This window comes from Miscanthus floridulus, unplaced genomic scaffold (assembly GCF_019320115.1).
Source record: "Miscanthus floridulus cultivar M001 unplaced genomic scaffold, ASM1932011v1 os_1181_2_3, whole genome shotgun sequence".
NCBI lineage: Eukaryota > Viridiplantae > Streptophyta > Magnoliopsida > Poales > Poaceae > Miscanthus > Miscanthus floridulus.
In genome coordinates, this window is record NW_027097569.1 from 35,390 (window position 1) to 57,205 (window position 21,816).

The 21,816-nt window shown below is 48.3% G+C and overlaps 2 protein-coding genes and 1 pseudogene across 2 annotated transcripts; 1 reads left to right on the forward strand and 2 right to left on the reverse strand.

The window, feature by feature from the left end:
- Positions 1-2,011: 2,011 nt before the first annotated feature.
- Positions 2,012-12,505, forward strand: LOC136533767 (uncharacterized). Its single transcript, XM_066526309.1, has 15 exons — positions 2,012-2,468; positions 2,931-3,119; positions 3,486-3,656; positions 3,883-4,077; positions 4,533-4,540; positions 4,646-4,667; positions 4,757-4,920; positions 5,335-5,344; positions 5,613-5,647; positions 11,177-11,270; positions 11,451-11,501; positions 11,718-11,780; positions 11,882-11,941; positions 12,045-12,107; positions 12,275-12,505. Exons 1-15 carry the CDS (start codon positions 2,052-2,054, stop codon positions 12,359-12,361), a joined length of 1,629 nt encoding a protein of 542 aa, XP_066382406.1. The 5' UTR covers positions 2,012-2,051; the 3' UTR covers positions 12,362-12,505.
- Positions 12,506-12,952: 447 nt separating this feature from the next.
- Positions 12,953-14,149, reverse strand: LOC136533763 (bisdemethoxycurcumin synthase-like). Its single transcript, XM_066526307.1, has one exon. The coding sequence runs from the start codon at positions 14,147-14,149 to the stop codon at positions 12,953-12,955; it is 1,197 nt and encodes a 398-aa protein (XP_066382404.1).
- Positions 14,150-19,175: 5,026 nt separating this feature from the next.
- Positions 19,176-21,465, reverse strand: LOC136533768 (bisdemethoxycurcumin synthase-like; annotated as a pseudogene).
- Positions 21,466-21,816: the final 351 nt, after the last annotated feature.

A 21,816-nucleotide genomic window follows, 5' to 3' on the forward strand; every position in this document is an offset into this window, starting at 1 on the left:
CAATCTCCAACAAAGATTACACGTGGAAAACTTAAAAGATCTCTCATCATAATCATCATGGGATATATCGGTTCTTGATTATGGGCCCACAAAGAAAGTCATAGAAATCAATATTTGACTATATCAATGCATATAGATGGTATGAAAATATTTATGTGCTTTGTAACGTGAGAAAAAAATCTCAGCCCATTTTTTTCTCCCGTTGCAACGCATGGACATATTTGCTAGTATTAATAATTTGACCACCAATTGTTTTATGGAGATGCTAGCGCTCGGACATCCGGCACCTAGGACGTGTCCAGACGCAGCTCCCACCAGCCAACAGTTAAACGATTCCACCAATCGTGGTTGGTGTTATGGCCCACCAACGAGAGTCTGATCAATGTCGCGGTATCCCTGCCCTACCCGCGTAACAGGGAAGGGGAGAGCGTGCCCTCGCGTTTGCGCCACCATCCTCCGGTGCGCCCCCTCCACAAGCCTTCATTGCACCCCTCCGCAGTCTGAGAAGGATGCAAGGCAGCAAAAGACGAGAAGGGAGATGCAACATCTAATCTACTTTTGAAATATCCAGATGCAACACTTGCAGCATACATATAAAGACAGATGAAACACTTAAAATATGCGTCTGAAACATTTGCCAAAACAGTTGAAAAAAATTCTTGAAACCATTGCAAACATACGCAAATATTCAGATTAAAACACTTGCAATATATGTGTAAAACATATGCAACATCCACATAAACACTCTGGTAACATACATCTAAAAAAAGATGAAACATTGGGAACAGATGTTTGCAACATACACGTACAACCATTGCAACATGTGCAACATCCTGATTTATTTTTACAACATTCATATGAAACACTTACAACATACTTTTAAAACATCTATAACACTTCGAGCAGACGCTTGCAATATTCGCTTTCAAGCGTAAAATCTATTTGTTGCATACGAAATAGAGGCTCGCCGACATGTGGAGTTCACAGAAGATAGCCGCGCCGTCACCACCATTGACCAGTGCCGCCATCGACTAGCAGCCTGTTTGGGAGGCCGTATCGTATCGTGGATTATTTACTGCTGGCTGGTTTGGTGTGAGAGAAAAACACTATTCCCGGCTGGAAATTTACGACCGTTTACGAGCAAGCGAACAGGCTATAGATTGACTCGGCCTACCATGAGGCTAGCGGAGACCCCTTCGTGGCCTCTGGTATCCTAGGCTTGTGCAGCCAGCGCCACAGTCCCACGACTATTGGATCTCTCGCTACGGAGTGGATTTGATGGAACGAGCAAGGACACACATTGAGGGCGTGAGGCGAAGGCGCTTTGCGTGTGATACGGGCGAGTGGTGCGAGCAGATTAATCCGTCCAGACGGACAGATGCCCAAGCGTAATATTTTCGATTGTTGTAGGACTCAATACAAAATTTGATACAAATACGCTTAAGGTTGGACGAAAAACTCAAAGCTCGTTAGCTCGCTCGGCTCGTGGCTTGCTCGACTCGGCTCGGCTCGACTCGTTAAGATAACGAGCCGAGCCGAGCCAAAGATTTTAGCTCGTTAACTATAACAAGCCAACTCGAGCCAGCTCGCGAGCTAAACGAGCCAAGTTTTTAAAAAAAAGTATTATTTAAGGTAGTTAGATGCATGAATACTATAATATTTTATTATACTTGTATATATATTAGCGCATATTAATTTTTTTATTCGATTTAAGGTTGTTAGATTCATTTCTTTTATATTATTATTATTCTCAAACTTTAGATAAAAGTAAATATTATATTTTGTGTATTTTTTATACTTGGCTCGCGAGCTTAATGAGCCAGCTCGAGCTTTTAATGAGCCAAGCCGAGCTGGCTTTCTGGCTTGTTAGGATAATGAGCCGAGTCGAGCCGGCTCGTTATGCCTACGCTTGAGCAAATTTTTTACATGAACGCCAAAAAATCTCCAGACTTTCCAACCCAGTCCACGTGAAACCACTTTCAAAAGGCCGAAAACGCCGCGTGCCCGCCCATCCGCCACTGCAACCAAACCCTCGCCGACGGCGGGCGGCCATGTCGCGCTGGAAGGAGAATGCCTCACCTCTCCCGCTCTACCCGAGCGGCGCCTCCAAACCCTCCCATCTCCTCCCCTGCAAGCGCCCGCTGCAATCCCCATCCCCATGCCCACCGCCGCGCCGGCCGCTCGTCGACATCACTGGCAACGCGCTGGAGCGGCGGGGCGGGTACGGGTATACAACTCCCCTCCCGAAGGCTTCCAGGCCCTGCGGGTTCCTTCTGCACGACGACGAAGATGACATGAACGAGGCATTCTTGCGGGAGGTGGACGCCATCTGCGAGGAGCACGCGCGGTCCACGGCCAAGGAGGAGGAGAAGGAGAAGAAGCCAGCAGAGGAGCATAAGGGGACGGGCGAAGGGCCGCTCGCGGCGGCAGCGGGTACGATTGACGCCGCCGGAACAGAGATAGCAACGGTACGGTTCTTGTTTCATTGAAGTGCCTGGAAATGGGGTTAGGAATCCTGCGGGTGTATTTCATTTACAAATGCTGGATATTCAGATTCTAAGGAAATATGGAGAGCTAAGGCATGGAGGACATTATTGGCCCTGTTTGGTACAGCTTATTTGGGAAGCGTTTCCTAGATAAGCTGCACAAATAGAGTAAAAGCGGCGGTCAAAATAAGCTGGTCTGATCCAGCTTCTGCTTTCTAGTACAAATAGGAGCTGTGAGAATAAGCGTGGCCAGAATAAGCTGCTGAAAAGCGTGGCGTTTGACTGTTGATTTCAGCTTATTTTGGCCATAAGCAGCTTATAAGCTGTACCAAACAGGCCCATTGTTTGTTTAACTGGGGTTTGCTTTGAAGTGGGGACGCCTGCTAGTGTCAATTTTTGAAAAAGGAACTCATATTATTGCTCTCTCATTTGGACGGAAATTAGCTTGACGATGCTTTCTGGGAGGAGGTGAGTGCCATCTGTGAGGAGTGTGATGCCCAGCCTGCTGCCAAGAGCCAGGAGGGGACGAAGGAAGAAGAAGAGGAGGAGGAGGAGGAGGAGGAGAGCTTGGTGCTGTCCTGCGGTGATGCTTCACTCCCCCCTGCTATTTCCATCACAGCGGAGGGTGTGGAGGTATGTGAATATTTTAGGTTCATGATGCTGGTTTCTGATTCCATGAATCAGAGGAGGAAATTGAGAAGTTCTTGTATGGAGTATGGTGCATGGGATTGTTATAGATTGGGGGAGAATCCTAAAGTTAGGAGAGTGCTTCAGAGTAACTTCTCTCTATTTGTTTTTTCATGAACTGAAAAAGGTGTTTGTCTGTGAAACATAGCAAATTCATGTTTATTGTGTGTGGTGAAGATAGGAAATGAACATGGACAACTTGGGATTCATTGTTTCTTGAAAACTTGAAATTCTACTGTGTTGATGTGCCTGATTTGTAGGAGAAATTTATTGTGTTTAATCTCTGTTGAATTTCTTTTGAGATGAATTTAGTTTGAAGATGCATTCTGGAAGATCAATGCCGTTAGTGAGGAGCACAACACCAAAGCTCATGCCAAGTATCAGGAGGGGCTCAAGGGGATGGAGGAGAAAGATGGATTGGTAGCATTGTGCGGTGATCCTTCAGTTTCCCCAGAAATTTCCATTGCAAAGGGGGACGGAGAGGTATAGCTTTTTTCTTCAGACAATGGAATGCCTAATAGCTGTAGGATGTCGGGCAGTTCTTGTTTCCTGTGTCTAGAAATAAGGATCAGTACAAAATGGAAATTTGCACTGAGTGGTTTTGGTCTGGAATGAAGTTTCTAACTGAGTCCATTTGATTCCTTTTCTCTTGGGACATATTTAGCTTGTCGATGCACTCGTTGAGGAGGTTGATGCCTCCATCCACTAGGGGCATGCTGATATCTCTGCTGCTAAGGGCCAGGAGGAGCAGCAAGATATGGAACTAGAAAAGGAGGAAGATGAAGCGTGTGCTCCAAAGAAGTACTATGAATATTTGCACTCCTTGAATGATAGGCAGAAGGAGGCTGCATGTAATGATGTGGCTGTTCCACTAATGATTGTTGCTGGTCCAGGAAGTGGAAAGGTATACATACTTGTCCTTTTATCGTCAGAAGGTCAACCGTGGTCAACCTGATTTTGTTGTTTCACTCTGATGAAGCCTTGGATTGAAATATTTGTGGAAATCATTTTAACGTATCAAGTCAAGAATAATAATACGTGAACATCTAAAAAGTCCATACCTTTCGTTCTTGTGGCTGCTACAAATAAATACTGACTCCAAATGTTATGGAACCCAAATGATGCGATTCACCGTGACCAATCATACTAAAAAGCAAAGTACATTGCCAGGGCTTTATTGTTGCAAACAATAAGGAGGCTGCAGAAGAACTGAACACCATGTTTTGTGTTCTGTCTCTGTCTCTCTCTTTTTTCGTTTAAGAATTTTTTAATATTAGTTTTTATGATATGAAAATGAAACTTTATTTTGATGTGCCCAAAATGGTTGCATCTCTTGTATATCTGTGTGTGATTTCACAGGCATTATGGTCTGAGCTTTATTGTTCTATTGTCTTGTGAGTACCATGCTTTTGAATATACTGACTCCCCCCCTGTAACTGGCATGATCCGGAGATTTCCACAATGGTTGGTAGGGTGCTCACACTTCTCAAAGAGGTATGGTTTTATGTTTGGTATAATCACTATATAAAGTGGTATCTAATAACATTTGAAGCTCACATAGTCACACATCTCCTAATGACTAGGGAATTCCACCATCAAACATTCTTGCTATGACATTCACCACGGCTGCTGCCTCAGAAATGAGAGAACGGATAGGGACAGTGGTGGGAAAGGCAGTTGCCAAGGAGATTGCAATAAGCACATTTCACTCATTCTGCTTGCAGCTTTGCAGAACACATGCTGAAAAGTATGTTTTTTCCCTGTTGGTCGATTATACTTAGGTGCAGTGGATTTCTGTATGCTTCTGCTCCACAACTAAGTTGCCGCATATTAACAAAATCACTGACTTTTAAGCTATGAAGAAAATATGAAAGTTATAGGATGAAGAGCCTGTGCAAAAAATCATGTTCAATGTAAATTCATGTTATCAATATTTACTTAGATTATTTTCAGCTGTGACAACAAGCAATTAATAGTCCTAGATGCATATTGATCATGATCACTTTTAAGCTTTATGAAATTACTTATAATATATAACTGCAATTCAATATCTGGCAAAGCCAAAATATATACAATCATAAATCAGTATATCACACTATCTAATGTTACCGTCTTGTTTCATCTTTATGCTCTCTTTTTAACACCTTGCTGTTTCTTACAGTTTATCAAGCGTACTTTTTTTTAACGCAAAGTTTATCAAGCGTACTCGCTGTTGCAGATACTTGAAGGCTTGGATATGTAGACATTTATTTAATATTTTTTATTTCCTCTTTATAATCATTTGAAGGCTAGGCCGCACATGTGAATTCATAATCTATGGACATGGACAACAACGAAGGGCGGTTATTGAGGCAGAGCGTCTATTGGAAAATGACAAAAATAATGGTGTTGGAGATACAACTAAACAGTATGATGGGGACATAAAAAATTCTTTCAAAGACAAAGCTAAAAAGTGGCAGAAATTTATTACACAGGTGCCTTCTACTTTTGATGAAGAAATATTTGCTTTCAGTGACCTCTTTGCGCTGATCCATAGGAGTTTTACAAGGATTCCAGGCAGTCACACTCACATTTCGTTACTGTTATTTTTCTGAAATTGCACAGCAAGATTGTATCTGCCTAAAATGGTCTATATGTTTTTTTTATAGACTGTATCTGCCAATTCCCACTGGTCCGACCTTCCTGCCACAAATGCATATCACAAAATATTAAAGGAACAGCTTTACCGTGCATCCAAGATATTGTCATGGTCTTCTGGAATCTGGAGGCATATAAAGCCAAATGTAGAATGGATTACTCCAAGTTTCTCAGAAAAATAAGTAATCCAAGATCCCAATATAAAGTACATAAGTGATTGAGTTCTAATTAAGATATAAGGTGAAGTTGCAAAATTATTTGCAATAGAATTGGAGTAATCTTGGAGATATCTCTGAACTATGTCTAAAACTATGCACAAACATCTTGGGAGTAGATCTGAAAGCTCTTCTTTTATGTCACAAGTTGCATTAATACTAGTTGACCCTGTTGGAAGGAATGAAGCTCACACACTTCCTGGGGGCAACAACACAAACATGTACATGAGTTGGGCATATATGCATCTAAGCCCTTACACAAAGAGGAAAATATGCTATACACCATATATATCTAACCCCCCCCTCAAACTCAGGGTGAATCACAAACACTGAGTTTGGAGAGAAAGAAACGATGTTGAACTCGCGTCTGCGCCTTGGTGAAGAAATCAGCCACCTGGAGCTCGGAGGGCACATAGCGAAGAGCAATGACATCATCCTGCACCTGAGCCCGAGTGTAATATGCATCAACTCCAATATGCTTGGTGAGCTCATGCTTCACAGGATCACGAGCTATATTGATAGCACTGGTACTGTCAGACAGAAGAGGAGTGGGCATAGAAACTGAAACACCGAAATCCTCAAGTAACCATCGAAGCCAAGTAACCTCTGCTATCGCAAGAGCTATAGCTCGCAACTCGGCCTCTGCACTCGAACAAGAGACCGCGGTCTGCTTCTTTGTCTTCCAAGCAATGAGAGAGCCACCAAGAAAAATACAATAGGCAGAAAGAGAGTGACGATCAAAGTCACTAGCCCAAGTAGCATCAGAGTAGGCTTGGAGTTGAAAAGAGCTAGAACGCGGGAAGAACAGACGACGAGTAATGGTCCCACGAAGATAACGCAAGACACGAAGATGGCTATAATGGACATGGGTGGGAGAAGAAACAAATTGACTAAGAATGTGCACAGCATATGAGATATCAGGATGGGTCACAGCTAAATAGACAAGACTCCCAACAATATGACGATACCGAGTGGGATCGGTGAGAGGTTTACCATCAGTAGCACGGAGCTGAAGATTAAGCTCGATGGGAGTCTCAACAGTGCGATGATCAGTGAGGCAAGAGCGAGCAAGAAGATCCTGAATGTATTTTTCTTGGGATAAGTAAATGCCATCAGAGGTGGAAGAGACCTCAATCCCAAGGAAATAACGAAGAGGACCAAGATCAGACTTAAGAAACTGCTCGCTGAGGCGTGCCTTGACAAAGGCAATATACTCAGAATCATCACCAGTGATAATCATATCATCAACATAAAGAAGAAGAAGAGTGCGACCACGAGGGGATGTGTGAATAAACAAGGCAGGGTCATGATTGCTTGGGGAAAAACCAGCAGCAATGATCACAGAGGCAAAGCGCTGAAACCAAGCACGAGGAGCTTGTTTCAGACCATAAAGAGAGCGACGGAGACGACAAACCATGCCATCAGGAACAAGATACCCAGGAGGTGGTCGCATGTAGACCTCCTCACAGAGTTCACCATTAAGGAAGGCATTTTTGACATCAAGTTGAGAAATGGACCAAGCACTAACAGAGGCCACAACAAGGAGAGTGCGAACAGTGGTCATGTGAGCCACAGGAGCAAATGTCTCATCATAATCACGACCATACTCTTGTTGAAAACCACGAGCAACAAGACGAGCCTTATAACGCTCGAGAGAGCCATCAGAGCGAGTCTTGATCTTATAAACCCACTTGCATGTGATGGGACGAGCATGAGAAGGAAGAGGGACAAGGTCCCAAGTGCCAGTGCGCTCAAGAGCAGCAATCTCCTCAGCCATGGCTAGTTGCCATTCAGGATGACAAATGGCATCATGGTATGTGGCCGGCTCAAAAAAGACAGTGCCAGCAAAACCATACCTATCAAGAGGCTTCAGCGAGCTACGATCGCGAAGATTATAATGAGAGGAGGGCTGAGATAAAGAATCGTCAACCGAAGATGGCTCAGCAGGAGAGGAGACATCAGAAGGCAACTCAACAGGAGGCGAGGAATCTAGGAGCCGACGGCTGTAGGTGTGAATCACGGGAGGTTTGGAATCATAAATGGACCGAGGAGCATGTGAAGACGACTCAGAGGGCAGCGGAGAAGAAGGTGGAGGAGGTGAAGATGGTTTTGGAGGTGGAGATGGTGACGGAGGAAGAAGCACAGTGGAGATAGGTGTATTAGGAAAAGTCAAGAAGGACAGAGGCTCAACAACGGCCTGAGGAGAAACATCAGAGGAGGGCCGAGGATAGAAGGAACGAGACTCATCAAAAGTAACGTCCCGAGAGATCCGCATACGACGAGCAGTTGGGTCCCAACAACGATAGCCCTTGTGCTCAGCACTATAGCCTAAGAAAACACACTCAACAGATTGATGGGTGAGTTTAGTGCGTTCACGAGGAGCAAGAAGAACATAGCACAAACATCTAAAAAGGCGAAGACTAGAGTAATCAGGTGGATGTTCAAAAAGGCGCTCATATGGGATGCCACCTTTAAGAGCAGATGAGGGTTGAATGTTAGTTAAATAGGTGGCGGTGGAGATTGCTTCAGCCCAGAAATGAGGTGGGACCGAGGAAGCAATCATAAGAGCACGAGCAGTTTCAAGAAGGTGACGATGTTTACGCTCAGCAACACCATTCTGAGCGTGCGCACCAGGACAAGAAAATTGTGAAAGAGTCCCTTGCTCAGAAAGAAATTGGCGAAGAGCACCCGAAAGATATTCCCCGGCAGAGTCAGCCCGAAAAACACGAATAGGAGCATCAAAATGAGTGCGAATCATCCGAGCAAAAGTTTTATATATGGATAACACCTCATTACGATGTTTCATGAAATACACCCATGTGAAGCGAGAGAAATCATCGATAAATATGACATAATATTGATGACCCCCTTTTGAAACAAAAGGTGCAGGACCCCATACATCTGAATGAACAAGATCAAAAGGACGCTGTGACACAGACCCACTAGAGGGATATGGAAGCTGGATCTGTTTGCCAAGCTTACAGCCCTGACACTGATCTAAAGAAACATCACCAGAGACATTTTCTAGAACACCACGACGGACAAGAGCGGATAAGCGGGAACCACATAGATGTCCCAGGCGATGATGCCACTGAGCAAAAGAGGAAGAAGCTGATGCAGGAGAAGCAGAGCTCACAAGACCGGCAGAGGCAGCGGAAGGAAGACGAAGCCAATCGAGTTCCCAGAGATGCGGAGAATCACGGCGGCGAGGGCCAGTACCAACTAGGAGACCCGTGCTGAGATCCTGAACACGGCAAGAGTCAGAATAAAAAAAAACACGACAACCATGATCAGTGAGCTGGCCAGCAGAAATAAGTTGCATGGTCAAATCAGGAACATAAGAAACATTAGGAACATGAAATGAAGAAGAAGAAAGAGTGCCACGACCAACAACCGAAAGAGATGAGCCATCAGCAGTTTGAACAGTGAGAGGAATGGAAGGGGAGCAAATAGAAGAAAGAGAGGTACTATCAGGTGTCATATGAAAAGAAGCACTAGAATCAAGAATCCATGGCAAGATACCTGAAGTGGATGGTGGTCTCTCAATAAAAGACTGAGAAGTAGCAGCAGAGAGTACTGGGGCAGGAGTGACAGAACCAACAGCTCCAGTAGTGATAGAACCAGAAGCTCCAGTAGGTGGAGGAACAGCAAGACGACGAAGTAACATGAGTATCTCCTGCTGTGCATCAGGATGCTGAGACTGAGCATGTGAGGAACGCCCACCTCGGCGAGACTGAGACTGAGCCTGCCTCTTCTTCTTGTAACAATGATCCTCATCATGTCCATCTCTGCCACAGTGCTTACAATGAAGGCCACCTTAGTTGCGAGTCCCCGAGTCGCCAGAGGCTGCTGAAGCAGGCACTTTGGGAGGAGAACCAAGAATTCCAGACCGAGTAGCCAGAATTGAGGAGGACGTCGACTGAAGTAGACCAGCAGAACGAAGGCGAGTCTCCTCATTACGAATAGGAGCAAGAGCCTCCATCAAAGACACGCACGGCTCACGAGCAAGTAATTGAGCACGAAGGGGCTCAAACTCAGCATGCAGACGAGTCAGGAAGTCATAGGTGCGACGAAGCTCGAGGTGGCTCTATTGCTCCCCGCAGGAGTCACAAGTGTCCGGGGACAACTGAGGACTAAGAGTGTCAAGCTCACGCCATATTGCAGATAGCTGTCGAAAGAAATCCTCAACTGAACTATCACCCTGCTGCAACAGTTGTTCTTGACGTAGGGCGGCAATATAAGTGGACTGACCAGAGGGCTCATAGCGCTGACGAAGAACAACCCACATCTGAGCAGCATGATCAAGCTGAATAACCTCTCCTGCCAGATGCTTTTCCATACTAGCAACAAGAACAGCCCCAGCACGAGCATCTTCATCCAACCAAGTCCGATAAGCCCGAAAATGAGACATGTAAGAGGCCATATCATCATCATAAGCTTCGCGCAACTTCTTTTGTTCCTCTTCAGATTTTTCTGAGGAATCACTGGCTGCACTGGACGATCAGGCAATGCTGGACAAGGTAGCTCACCACTAAGAAACTCCCAGAGTCGGAGACCACGCATATGCCACCGCATATGTGGAACCCAGTCATGATAATTGGTGCCATCGAAAATCACTGGACAACGCGGGATTTGAGCGCCTCCAGAGGGAGGAACAGGAGGAGATGCCATCTTTCGTTCTTCAGAAAAGCAGAAAAACAGCAGCAGCAAAGCAGAAAAACAGAGCACTTGAACGGACGGCCGCAGAGCAGAGCCGCTCCCAGCAGAGCAGCGGAGGAAGAGACTCTGAGAAAAATGCCTGAACAGCCTTCAGGTGTCCTTTTGATGACTCTGAAGGGAATATATCAATTGGAAAGCCAATTATGGGACAGAACGAAGCTTCACCTTATCCAGAACTGGCTCAAGGATGCCTTGCTAATGATTTCTTGAGAAAGTAAATCATCTTTGTATGATCTGATGTTTCATTTTTAACTTTGCTTCTTGTGTATATTTGGAGTTTTCTAGTGGTGAAAAAACATTATTTCTCCTTTGCATAATCATTTCAGTTTCTGAAGAACAGATTCATCATATTCATGCAAAGCTTTGCTTTGCTATGTTATTTGGTTTACATTTTGCCCTCTCGCTTAACTTGATTTCTTATGCATTTTATAGGTTCGACATTGATGATAGATCGGTAGTCTCACATATATTTCATCATTGGGGCAAGAAGCAGGCATTTCAAAATCGAAAGAGATTACTTGAAAAGGTACTGAACACAGTACGTGAACACTGAACACTCTGGAATCTGGATACCACCAGGCTAGGATACTCTGATGCCTTCCACTATCGCAGTGACCACGCGTTTGTGACATTTACCACTAAAACTTTGGGATTGCCAGTGCCCTTCTATGCCTATTTCACGTTAGATGTATGCTTGAATTTTCAGATCAGTTTTGTGATTGACGAACGCCTACGTGGTAAAGGATACAAGCGCAAGGTGACCCCTTTTCCTCTTTCCCATATCAAAGCATCACTGGACTTATTGATTCTCCTATCAGTTTATATCTGTTCTTCATGGTTGTTTGTCGTTATCTCGCTGGCAATGTTATTTGTCATCATCTGTACTTTGAAAGGGCGAAGGAACAATGACAAAAGTTCTCTTGTATTCAAGAGCTTAACCTGGAAAAAAACTGATGGCAAGTTTCTTATCTAGGATGTCTTGCGAAAGCTGAAGTCGTTCCTAAGCGGTGATGAAGCATTGGGCTACGCACAATATGTGAGTTTAATTATTGTTGTTATATTTCTCGGTATCACACCTGACAATCTTGTTAGTTTTCCTTACTAAATAAAATAATAATTCAATAATGTGAACTTCAGGTTATCAAGTGGGAACAGATTCCAATAGAGAAGCGGAGCCATTTGACGAGAGAAAGGCAGGTGAGATCTCGGGCCATTACAAATATCTTGCACTATAGAAAATGGAACTATTTATCTGTCCTTCGGTAGACCCTTTTGTGATCTTTTTGTGGTTTTATTTCAGGAACATTTCCAAAAGCAGAGGATTGAGAACTCTATGGGTTCGTCAGGACCCACAGCCAAGCAGGTCAGCTATCTCAGAACTCCTTGTTCATCTCGTTGCATCAGCCTGTTAGTTTGTCGGAATTGCATTGCTGTGCATCTGTGCTCTTTATGATTCTGCCTGTTGTTTTTGAAGCCCATGTTGCTCTCTATCAGAATACTAAACAGAATTCGTCCCTGTTTGTCCTCCAGATATCATACCTTCGAAACCTGGGGTGCACCATCACTCCGACTCGCTTGCACGCATCAAATCTTATCGAAAAGTACAAAGCGCTCTGACTTGGTCGATGGAATTCGTGCTAGAACCATAAAGCCATACACCTTATATGTTTATGTACATGCTGTCCATACTATGAATGTAGTAGTGTCCACTCTATTGTAGTGTTGTGTACTGGATACATCAGGGTTGTCTGACAGCTCCGATCATATCTATTTTCAGTGCTTAGCCATATTCCTGAAGTACATGCTGTATTGCTGTGACACCAAGAGTGTTTGCTTCTCTTGGGCCTTGGCAGTGGTATTGGCTAGGCACTGGCTAACCTTGTACTCCATTCATTCCAAATTATATGGACTCCATTATGTTTATTATTCATGATGAAATAAGAAACATTACACTATAAACTGTTATTTAAGCAAATGAAAAAAAAACATAACACACATATAAAGTTCTAGACGCAACACATGACCCATTATTGTTAAATAAATTCAATGAAAAAACAATACATATCAAGCTGATAATTAAGGGACTACTAATTTAGCACTCCACCACCTTACTACGGTTCATTACTTTAGGTCCGTCTTATTTATGGATCATCTAATGACTTGTAATGCCTTTGCGCATCGGGTTGTAGTGCATTTAAATTTGAATTTCTAATTTCCTTCCGCGGCAGGGGCATGCAGCACCATGGTCTCGATGGTGATTCCCGGTCCAAACGCCATCATGACTCCCCACTCCGGCGCTTGGCCTTCCTCCTGGTTGGCCGCCTGACCCAGACGTCGGCGCAGCTCATCGAGCACGAAGATCACCGTTGTGCCACTCATGTTGCCGAACTCGCTGAGCACATGGCGACTGGCCGCCAGCTTGCCGTCGTCCAGGCCGAGCACTCCCTCGATGTGGTCCAGGATGGCACGGCCGCCAGGATGGATCGCCCAGAAGAGGTTGTTCCAATTGGCATTATGGATGCCAAGCGCGCCAAACGCATCGACCAGGCAGCGTTCGACGTTGCATCCCAGCAACCGGGGAACCTGGTTGGAGATGTGGTACTCCATGCCGCCCTTGTTGATCTGCATGGAGATGGCATCCTCGGTTTCCGGTATCGTGGTCTGCGAGGCGAAGGCCATCTCGAACAGCGGGCGCTCCACGGGGCTGACGGGGTCGGCGCCGACGATGACGGCACCGGCGCCGTCGCCGAACAGAGCCTGGCCAAGGATGTTGTCGGGGCAGCCGCCTTCCGGCCCGTAGAAGGCGATGAGCGTGATCTCGGAGCACGCCACGAGGACGCGCGCGCCACGGTTGTTCTCCGCGAGCTCCTTGGCGAGCTGGAGCGACCTGCCCCCGCCGTAGCAGCCGTGGAGGTTGAGTATGGTGCGGGAGACCGTGGGGCTGAGGCCCAGCAGCGACGCGAGGCGGCGGTCGGCGCTCGGGGCCCGCGCGCCGGAGTAGGTGCTGAAGATGAGGTGGGTGATGTCGGTGGCTGGGCGGCCCCACTCGGCGATGGCCTTGGCCGCCGCGGACGCGGCCAGCTCCGGGACGGCGGTGGAGGCGATCTCCACACGGGCGTCCAGGGACGGCAGCGTGCGGTCCTTGAAGTCCGGGTTCGCGGCGAGGAGCTCCTCGTCCAGGTGGATGAAGCGCTGCTTGATGCCCGACTTGTTACATATCCTGGTGAGCTTGCCCTTGAGGTCGGTGAGGTGCTCGCTGTTTGTGACGCGGAAGTAGTAGTCGGGGTACTCGTCCTGGGCCAAGCACGTCGGCGGGTTCGCCGTGCCGATGCCTAGCACGGCTGCCGGCCCATCGGCGCGCTGGGCACGCCTCATCTCGCGGACCGTGGCGGGTGCGCTGCCCATGGAATGGAAGTTGTCGAAGGGAAGACACCGAGCGTCCGAGCAGTTAACCAGTTAGCTCGCCGGTGGGCTCTAGCTACTAGCTACCTTCAGCGAGTACTGCTCCTGCTCTGCTAGGAATCGAAATTTGCGTCTCGCTGTGGCTCGCTGCTTCAGAGAGGCTGGATGTGCCCTCTATTTATACTACTACTAGTAAGTACTTGTGGGCCTGTTGGTCTCCTCGTAGCGTTCCATTTATTGCGACGTGCGTTCGGCCGGGCTACAGATGACGACGATCTTATACCACGGATGGCACTGCCCGCCACTGCTGTGGGGAAATGACTTAACCCGGTCAACCGCGCATCAGGAGTTTGACATGTCACATACACAGGAGGGGCACGGCTGCTCGGGCCTATTCGCTATACAGGAGACAATGCAGAAGACAAAAGAGCAAATACCTCTCAAAAAATTAAAAAAAAGTAGAGATAGAGATGTATTGGGAAAATAAAAAGATGTATTAAGGGAAGAGAAAGATGCATTTGAAAGTGAGAATGATAACTATTTTAGGACAAAATTTGAATGGTCAAATATTTTAAGATAGAGGGAGTAGGTGTTTAGATACACTATAATATTTATTAATACTTACTAAGACTATTCTGCCATGGTCAAGGAAATACAGGGGTCAAATTAACACCATTCGTGCAATCTACTGAGAAGACATGGAGCCGAGGGAGGACATTGTAATGGAACAAGCCAAAGAAACTATCTGAATCATTTTTATTTGGGAAATTTTGCTACCGGACATGCCAAGTGACCGCTCTTTGCTAGCGGGCATGCAAAATTTGACGATTTGCTGGTGGACACTCTGGTTCCTTACAAATTTGCTGGTGAACACTGGACCGAATAAAATATTCATTTCCAGGCTTTCGAGGAGAGAGAAGCACGGGAAATGTCCTTTCTGCCCCTGGCTGTTTCTTCTACCTTGGTCTCCTTCCTCTGGCCGCGACGCGGTCCTCGTCAGCGAGCCGCGGCCGCCGCTGTTCCCGGTCGGAGGAGGCTTCCCGGCCGCGGTGGCGCACACATGCCCGCGCCGTGGCGGAGCTGCTGCTCGCGCGCGCCGGCGAGGCCATGGCGGAACCGCAGCTCGGGCACGTGCCCACGAGGCCGTGCGGACCGGCTGCTCGCGCGCGCCGACGAGGCCGTGGCGGAGCGGCTGTTCGCGCGCCCCCACGAGGCCGCGGCAAAGCTGCTGCTCTCGCGCGCCGGCGAGGCCGTGGCGGAGCGGCTGCTCTCGCGCTGCTCGCATGCTCGCCCGCGAGGCCGCGGCAGAGCTGCTGCTCGCGCGCTCCGGCGAGGCCATGGCGGAACCGCAGCTCGGGCGCGTGCCCACGAGGCCATGCGGACCGACTGCTCGCGCGCGCCGGCGAGGCCGTGTGCGGAGCGGCTGTTTGCGCGCCCCCACGAGGCGCGGCAGAGCTGCTTCTTCTCGCGCGCGCGGCGAGTGCCGTGGCGGAGCGGCGCTCTCGCGCTGTCTCGCATGCTCGCCCCGGCGCGCGCAGAGCGCGACTGCTCGCAGCGCTTCAGGATAGGCCATGGGGAGCGGTGCTCGGGCGCGGGCCACAGCAATGGGCGGGAGGAAAGGATCGCGCGGAGCGCGAGGCGAGGGCGAGCGGACGTTGTTCGCGAGCACCCACGAGGCATGGCAGAGCGTCGGGCTCGATGCAGCGCCGCGATGGCCAGCGGAGCTGCTGCTAGCGCGCTCCGCGAGGCCATGGCGGAGCGTCTGCTCGCGCGCCGCCCGAGAGGCAGTGAGCGGAGCTGCTGCTCGCGCGTGCCGGCGAGGCCATGGCGGAGCCGCAGCTCGCACGCGTGCCCATGAGGCCATGCGGACCGGCTGCTCGCCCGTGCCGGCGAGGCCGCGGCGGAGCTGCTGCTCGCGTGCCTGCCCACGAGGCCACGGCGGAGCTGTTGCTCGTGCGCCCGCGAGGACGCGGCGGAGCTGCTACTCGCGCGCGTGCCCGCGAGGCCGCGACGGACCGGCTGGTCGCGCGCGCCGGCGAGGCCGTGGCGGAGCGGCTGCTCGCGTGCGTCCGCGAGGCCACGGCGGAGCTGCTGGAGGTGGTCCGTCGGCCACAGGCACTGGCGGCTCTCGCTGAAGGTGGCCCTGCGTCGCGGCCAGAGGAAGGAGACCAAGGTAGAAGAAACAGCCAGGGGCAGAAACGACATTTCCCATGCTTCTCTCTCCTCGAAAGCCCAGAAATGAATATTTTATTCGGTTTGGTGTCCACCAGCAAATTTGTAAGGAACCAGAGTGTCCACCAGCAAATCGTCAAATTTTGCATGCCCGCTAGCAAAGAGTGGTCACTTGGCATGCCCGGTAGCAAAATTTCCCTTTTTATTTGGACCACTGCTTGGGACTGGCTTCAACTACTAAACCATGCATATGCGTCCAAAGGACTAAGGGGTACGTTTGATCTAGCTCTAGCTCCTCAGTTAGAGTAGTTTTTTTTAATAGAAGAACGTTTAGTAAAATAGCTTGTCATGGTATAGATAAAAGGGTTGAAATGTTTATGATGTCCTTTTTTTTTATCTCTTTTCTCCTCCCCCCCCCCCTCTATCCTATTTCTACTTTCCTCCCTTAAAAGTAGAAGATGCACTCAGTGGATACTTTCTCTTATCACCGGTAGAAGATGCACCAGAAAGTTGGATGTATCTGGCCAGACTCAATACAGAGGTAATATATTGATCAATGGACCAGACAATCTGGCCAGGGGAAGAACATACTGTCGGAGAACTGAAGACAGAGGCGGGCTAGGGAGTATTCCACACGGGAATATGGGCTGGAACACTTATCAAACGTTCTAGTGTGAAGGCAGGAGACCAATGGATCATCCGACAATGTCCAGGGAGTTGGCCACTGTGCGACACTATGCAAAGGCATGCACCGGACGAACCAGTGATAGGAAGTGCACGTACAATGGAGTATTGTTCGGTGTGCATCAAAGAGGTGGCTAGAGAAGATTATATGCACCGGACGATCTAACGGAAGAAGAAAAGACAGTGCCAGACAATCCAATGGTAGGAAAATTGCTATGGCTAGTAGAACCACATGATTTGGAGATGAATGTAGTGAAGGCAGCGGATTATCCGATGCTCACAGTTTTCTGGCAACTTTTTACAATGACTAGTTGAGGGGATGAGGCTATATATATGAGGACATGAGGTTACCTCACTTGCTTCAGTGTGTTGGAGTGCCCAAGGCTGATACAAGTTAGAGCAAGTATTTCTAGACTTCATCCACCCTCTCAAGTCATTCAAGATCACATCCAAGGCTAGGATAAACACTATATATAGTGCATCCTTGTGAGTTTAAACCTTAGAGCTTGAGAGCTTTGAGTGATTGGGTTGTGTTGCCCTTGTATCTTGGTGGTGTGTGGAGTGCTTGAGATCTTTGTGACCTTCTAGTAAAGGCGTGGTGGCCTTCGAGGCGGCACCCTCCGTTCTTGGTGTGGAGCGGTCTCTAGTCAGTGTCCAGTGGATGAGCAGACCTTGTTCCTCGTGTGGAGAATCTTTGTAGTGGACACAACATCATAGGTGGTGGGAAGAGCCGGGTAGCAGTGGTGAAACTGTGTGACTCACGCACTAGCCTTTGGTTGGTAGAGGCCTTGTGTGGCAAATCCAATACCGTGACTGGGAGAAACTTGGTGGCTAGGAGCGTACCTCGATGAAGCTCCAACGTGGAGTAAGGGTAGCGACTTAGCAACACCATGTGACATATCGTCGTATCTCCAGGAGTTTGCCCTTTCTACCCTTAGATTTTTTACTTACTGCTTTTATTGGTTCAACACTACTTTGCTTATGTAGCCTTTACCTTCCTAAATTAGCTTTAGGCAAGTTAATAGGTTTGACTCCAGGTTGTAAAACTCTTTGTGAGTTAAAGGGTAAGTTAGAACACATTAGAAAAATCTTAAGTGCACATCTTGATGGACTAGTTTATGGTTTTTCTAGTGGTAGTTTAATTTAAGCTCTAGACTTTTAAAGTTTGTTTTAGACATCCAATTCAGCACCTTTCTTTGATTGCGCTCACTGGACCCTTCACTGGAGTCATAGTATCAATGTGTCCTATGCAATGATGACTTAGAAGAGACTTGTTTTCATCTCTTCTTCCAATGCAGTACAAGTATATCTCTCCATTTGTTATGCTGCAACAAGCGAAAAGTCGAAACCTTTCTTCATGGAGCTTTATATTATTGTTGCTTTGTGCATTTGGAAATAGCGAAACATGTCCATCTTTGACAACAAGATTCCAAATGTGGTCAGAAAAAAAATCCGTTTAGGCAAGAAGTTAGACTCCTTCATATAGTTCCATTATGGTTTGGCTCAACTCTTTGTAATGCTTGTCCCTCTTAGGCTCTTCCTCTCCTTTACCTTATCCTCTTTGTCTCCCTCTCTTGGGCTATCTGTCTTAATCCTCTTCCTCTATCTCCCTCCCTCCCCATTTGCTCCCAGCACACTATGCCCCCTTGGCGGCGCCACCTTTCTTGGCACGGTACTCCACCTCCTGGCATAGCGCAACTTGTGCGACTGTACCGCCCCTCGACACGACAGACCCTCGTCGCATGGCGGTCGCCTGGCAAGGCGCCCCCTGGCATGGGCGCCCCCCTTAGCACAAGGACAGCCCCCTCGGCAGGCTCAACAGACTTCAGGCATACGCAAGGTGGCAAACTTTTGGCGATGGAGAGACGGAGCGACGAGGCCCTAGGGTGCCACGTGTAGTGAATCTACGTGTCGGCGGGGGCAGCCCTATGGTGCCATGTGTAGTGAATTTGTGTGTCGGTGGGACTGACAACGTCGTGGAAACAAAAGGGCCTGGCCGCTCCGCATGCTCGAGACGCTGAAGACGGGGAAGGGCAACGAGGACGTGGACAAACCAAGGGCGCTGGTGATGAAGATGAGCATCACCACCCACTTTCACCATCGAAGCGTAAAACCGTTATTTAATCAAAGCAAAAAAAAAGTATGCCCACAAATATAAAGTTCAGAACATTGGTAGATCCAACACCTGACCCATTATTGTTAAACAAATTCAATAAAAAAACAATATATATCAAGCTGATAATTAAGGGACTACTAATTTCGCACTCCAGCGCCTTATTAAGGTTCATTACTGTAGGTCCGTCTTACTTATTTGATCGATCTAATTACTTAACCTTTGCGCATCGGGTTGTACTGCATTTAAATTTGAATTTCTAATTTCCCTCCAGAGTGGCGGGGGCATGCAGCACCATGGTCTCGATTGTGATTCCTGGTCCGAATGCCATCATGACTCCCCACTCCGGCGCTTGGCCTTCCTCCTGGTTGGCCGCCCGAACCCGACGGCGGCGCAGCTCATCGAGCACGAATATCACCGTTGTGCCGCTCATGTTGCCGAACTCGCTGAGAACGTGGCGACTGGCCGCAAGCTTCCCGTCGTCCTGGCCGAGCACTCCCTCGATGTGGTCTAGGATGGCACGGCCGCCAGGATGGATCGTCGCCCAGAAGAGGTCGTTCCAATCGGCATTATGGATGCTAAGCGCACCAAACGCGTCGACCAAGCAGCGTTCCACGTTGCACCCCAGCAACCGGGGAACCTGGTTAGAGATGTGGTACTCCATGCCACCCTTGTTGATCTGCATGGAGATGGCATCCTCGGTTTCCGGTATGGTGGTCAGCGAGGCGAAAGCCATCTCGAACAGCGGGCGCTCCAGGGGCTGACGGGGTCGGCGCCGACGATGACGGCACCGGCGCCGTCGCCGAACAGAGCCTGGCCAAGGATGTTGTCGGGGCAGCCGTCTTCCGGCCCATAGAAGGCGATGAGCGTGATCTCGGAGCACGCCACGAGGACGCGCGCGCCGCGGTTGTTCTCCGCGAGCTCTTTGGCGAGCTGGAGCGACCTGCCCCCGCCGTAGCAGCCGTGGAGGTTGAGTATGGTGCGGGAGACCGTGGGGCTGAGGCCCAGCAGCGATGCGAGGCGGCGGTCGGCGCTCGGGGCGCGCGCGCCGGAGTAGGTGCTGAAGATGAGGTGGGTGATGTCGGTGGCTGGGCGGCCCCACTCGGCGATGGCCTTGGCCGCCGCGGACGCGGCCAGCTCCGGGATGTGTTTGTTCTTGGGTTGTTCGTGTCTTCGTGGTCTTATTTATACAGTAATCCTGTACGTACGTGACGTGATGGTCTCCTCGAGCGGGCCGGGGCATGGCGAATTCCTATACCAGTGTGCCCTGCAGGTACGTAACTGTGGTCGCCGATGCTGCCGGGGACTGACTTGAACTGGTCAACCATGCATATGCATGCAAAGGACTAAAGTTATTTAGGTTGATCATACGGAAATATAGTGCCGTTTGTATATGTCGTCAACAGTATATTCCATAAATGATGAAGTAATAATACAAACTTCTATTACAATGTTCATAAATAAAAAGTTATGGTCAAAGTTACATAATGGGATCATGTAAATTAGTAAATGTTCAAAACTTCGTAGATTTACAGTGGATGTGGAAGAAGTGCAGCGTTGATAACAACACCAGCTATATTTAGCTACCGTAATATAATATATAATAATAATAATAATAAAAAAAGAGGACATTCCATCCAGGTTTTTTTCGCAAAGAAGATTGGCTGGGACGTTGTTCTCGTTCCTACTGCAAGCAATAATGCAATTTTTTCCGGTCTGTATGGCGAGTCACAAACAAGGACGTGTATTCCGCCCAACTGCTATGTGAGGTTAGTGGTCCAATTTTGCTGCAGCTAAGCTGGTTTCACCTATTACCCGCGCGTTGCGGAAATTGATGATGATTTAAGGTAAAATTAGGCTATATATAATTATTTAAACGAGCGTAGCCAACTCGCCCAAAGCAATCACGTACAGGCACCAAAACAAAGCAATCACGTACGGGCTAAGTGTTAGTTAATTAAAAAACAAAGCAATCACGTATAGTCCCAAAAGGTAAAGAGTTATTGTCGCTTGCAAATTCAATCTCCAGTCCGCCCCTGTCTACAAAGTTTGCGTTAAGATCGTCTGCTCGCCTCCGCCCATGTCTGTAGAGTCCGCGTCGACTACGTCATCCTAGACATGGAAGCAGAGCCTGAGAGGTGCTTGTGCCGTGTGACCAGCTGCAATGGGCTCGAACTCGCCGTGTACATCGCACAGGCTTCATGGTTCTCACAAGGACGATCGCGTCGGGCGGCGACGCCGTGTCGAGAGGCGGCAGCGCGTCGACCTGTAGCGCCGTGCCGATAGGCAACCGCGCATCTGGCGGCGGCGGGGCGTCAGGCACCATCATCACGTACGAAAGAGGAAGCATCGCCCATTGCGTACAGACGAAGAGGCGCGACCTTTCCAGCTCTAGCCCCGTATGCAAAAAGAGGAAAATAGAAAAAAATAGAAAAAAGGAAAAAAAGGGTGCAATGGCAGGAATACGAGTGACACACGTACTGAGTGGCTATTTTTGCGAAAACAATAGCGGTGCCAAATATCTAATTTTCTAGGAAGGTTCGCGCCCTGGTTCTGGACACGGCCACAATGAAACGGCCTATCATCAATGCTTCATTGCCCGTAGACAAATCCTACTATGTGGCTGATAAGCGGGACCATGGTGAGTTGTGTCGTGTTTTCAGTAAGGAGCAATGCTTGTCGCTCTGGTTCTGCAACAACA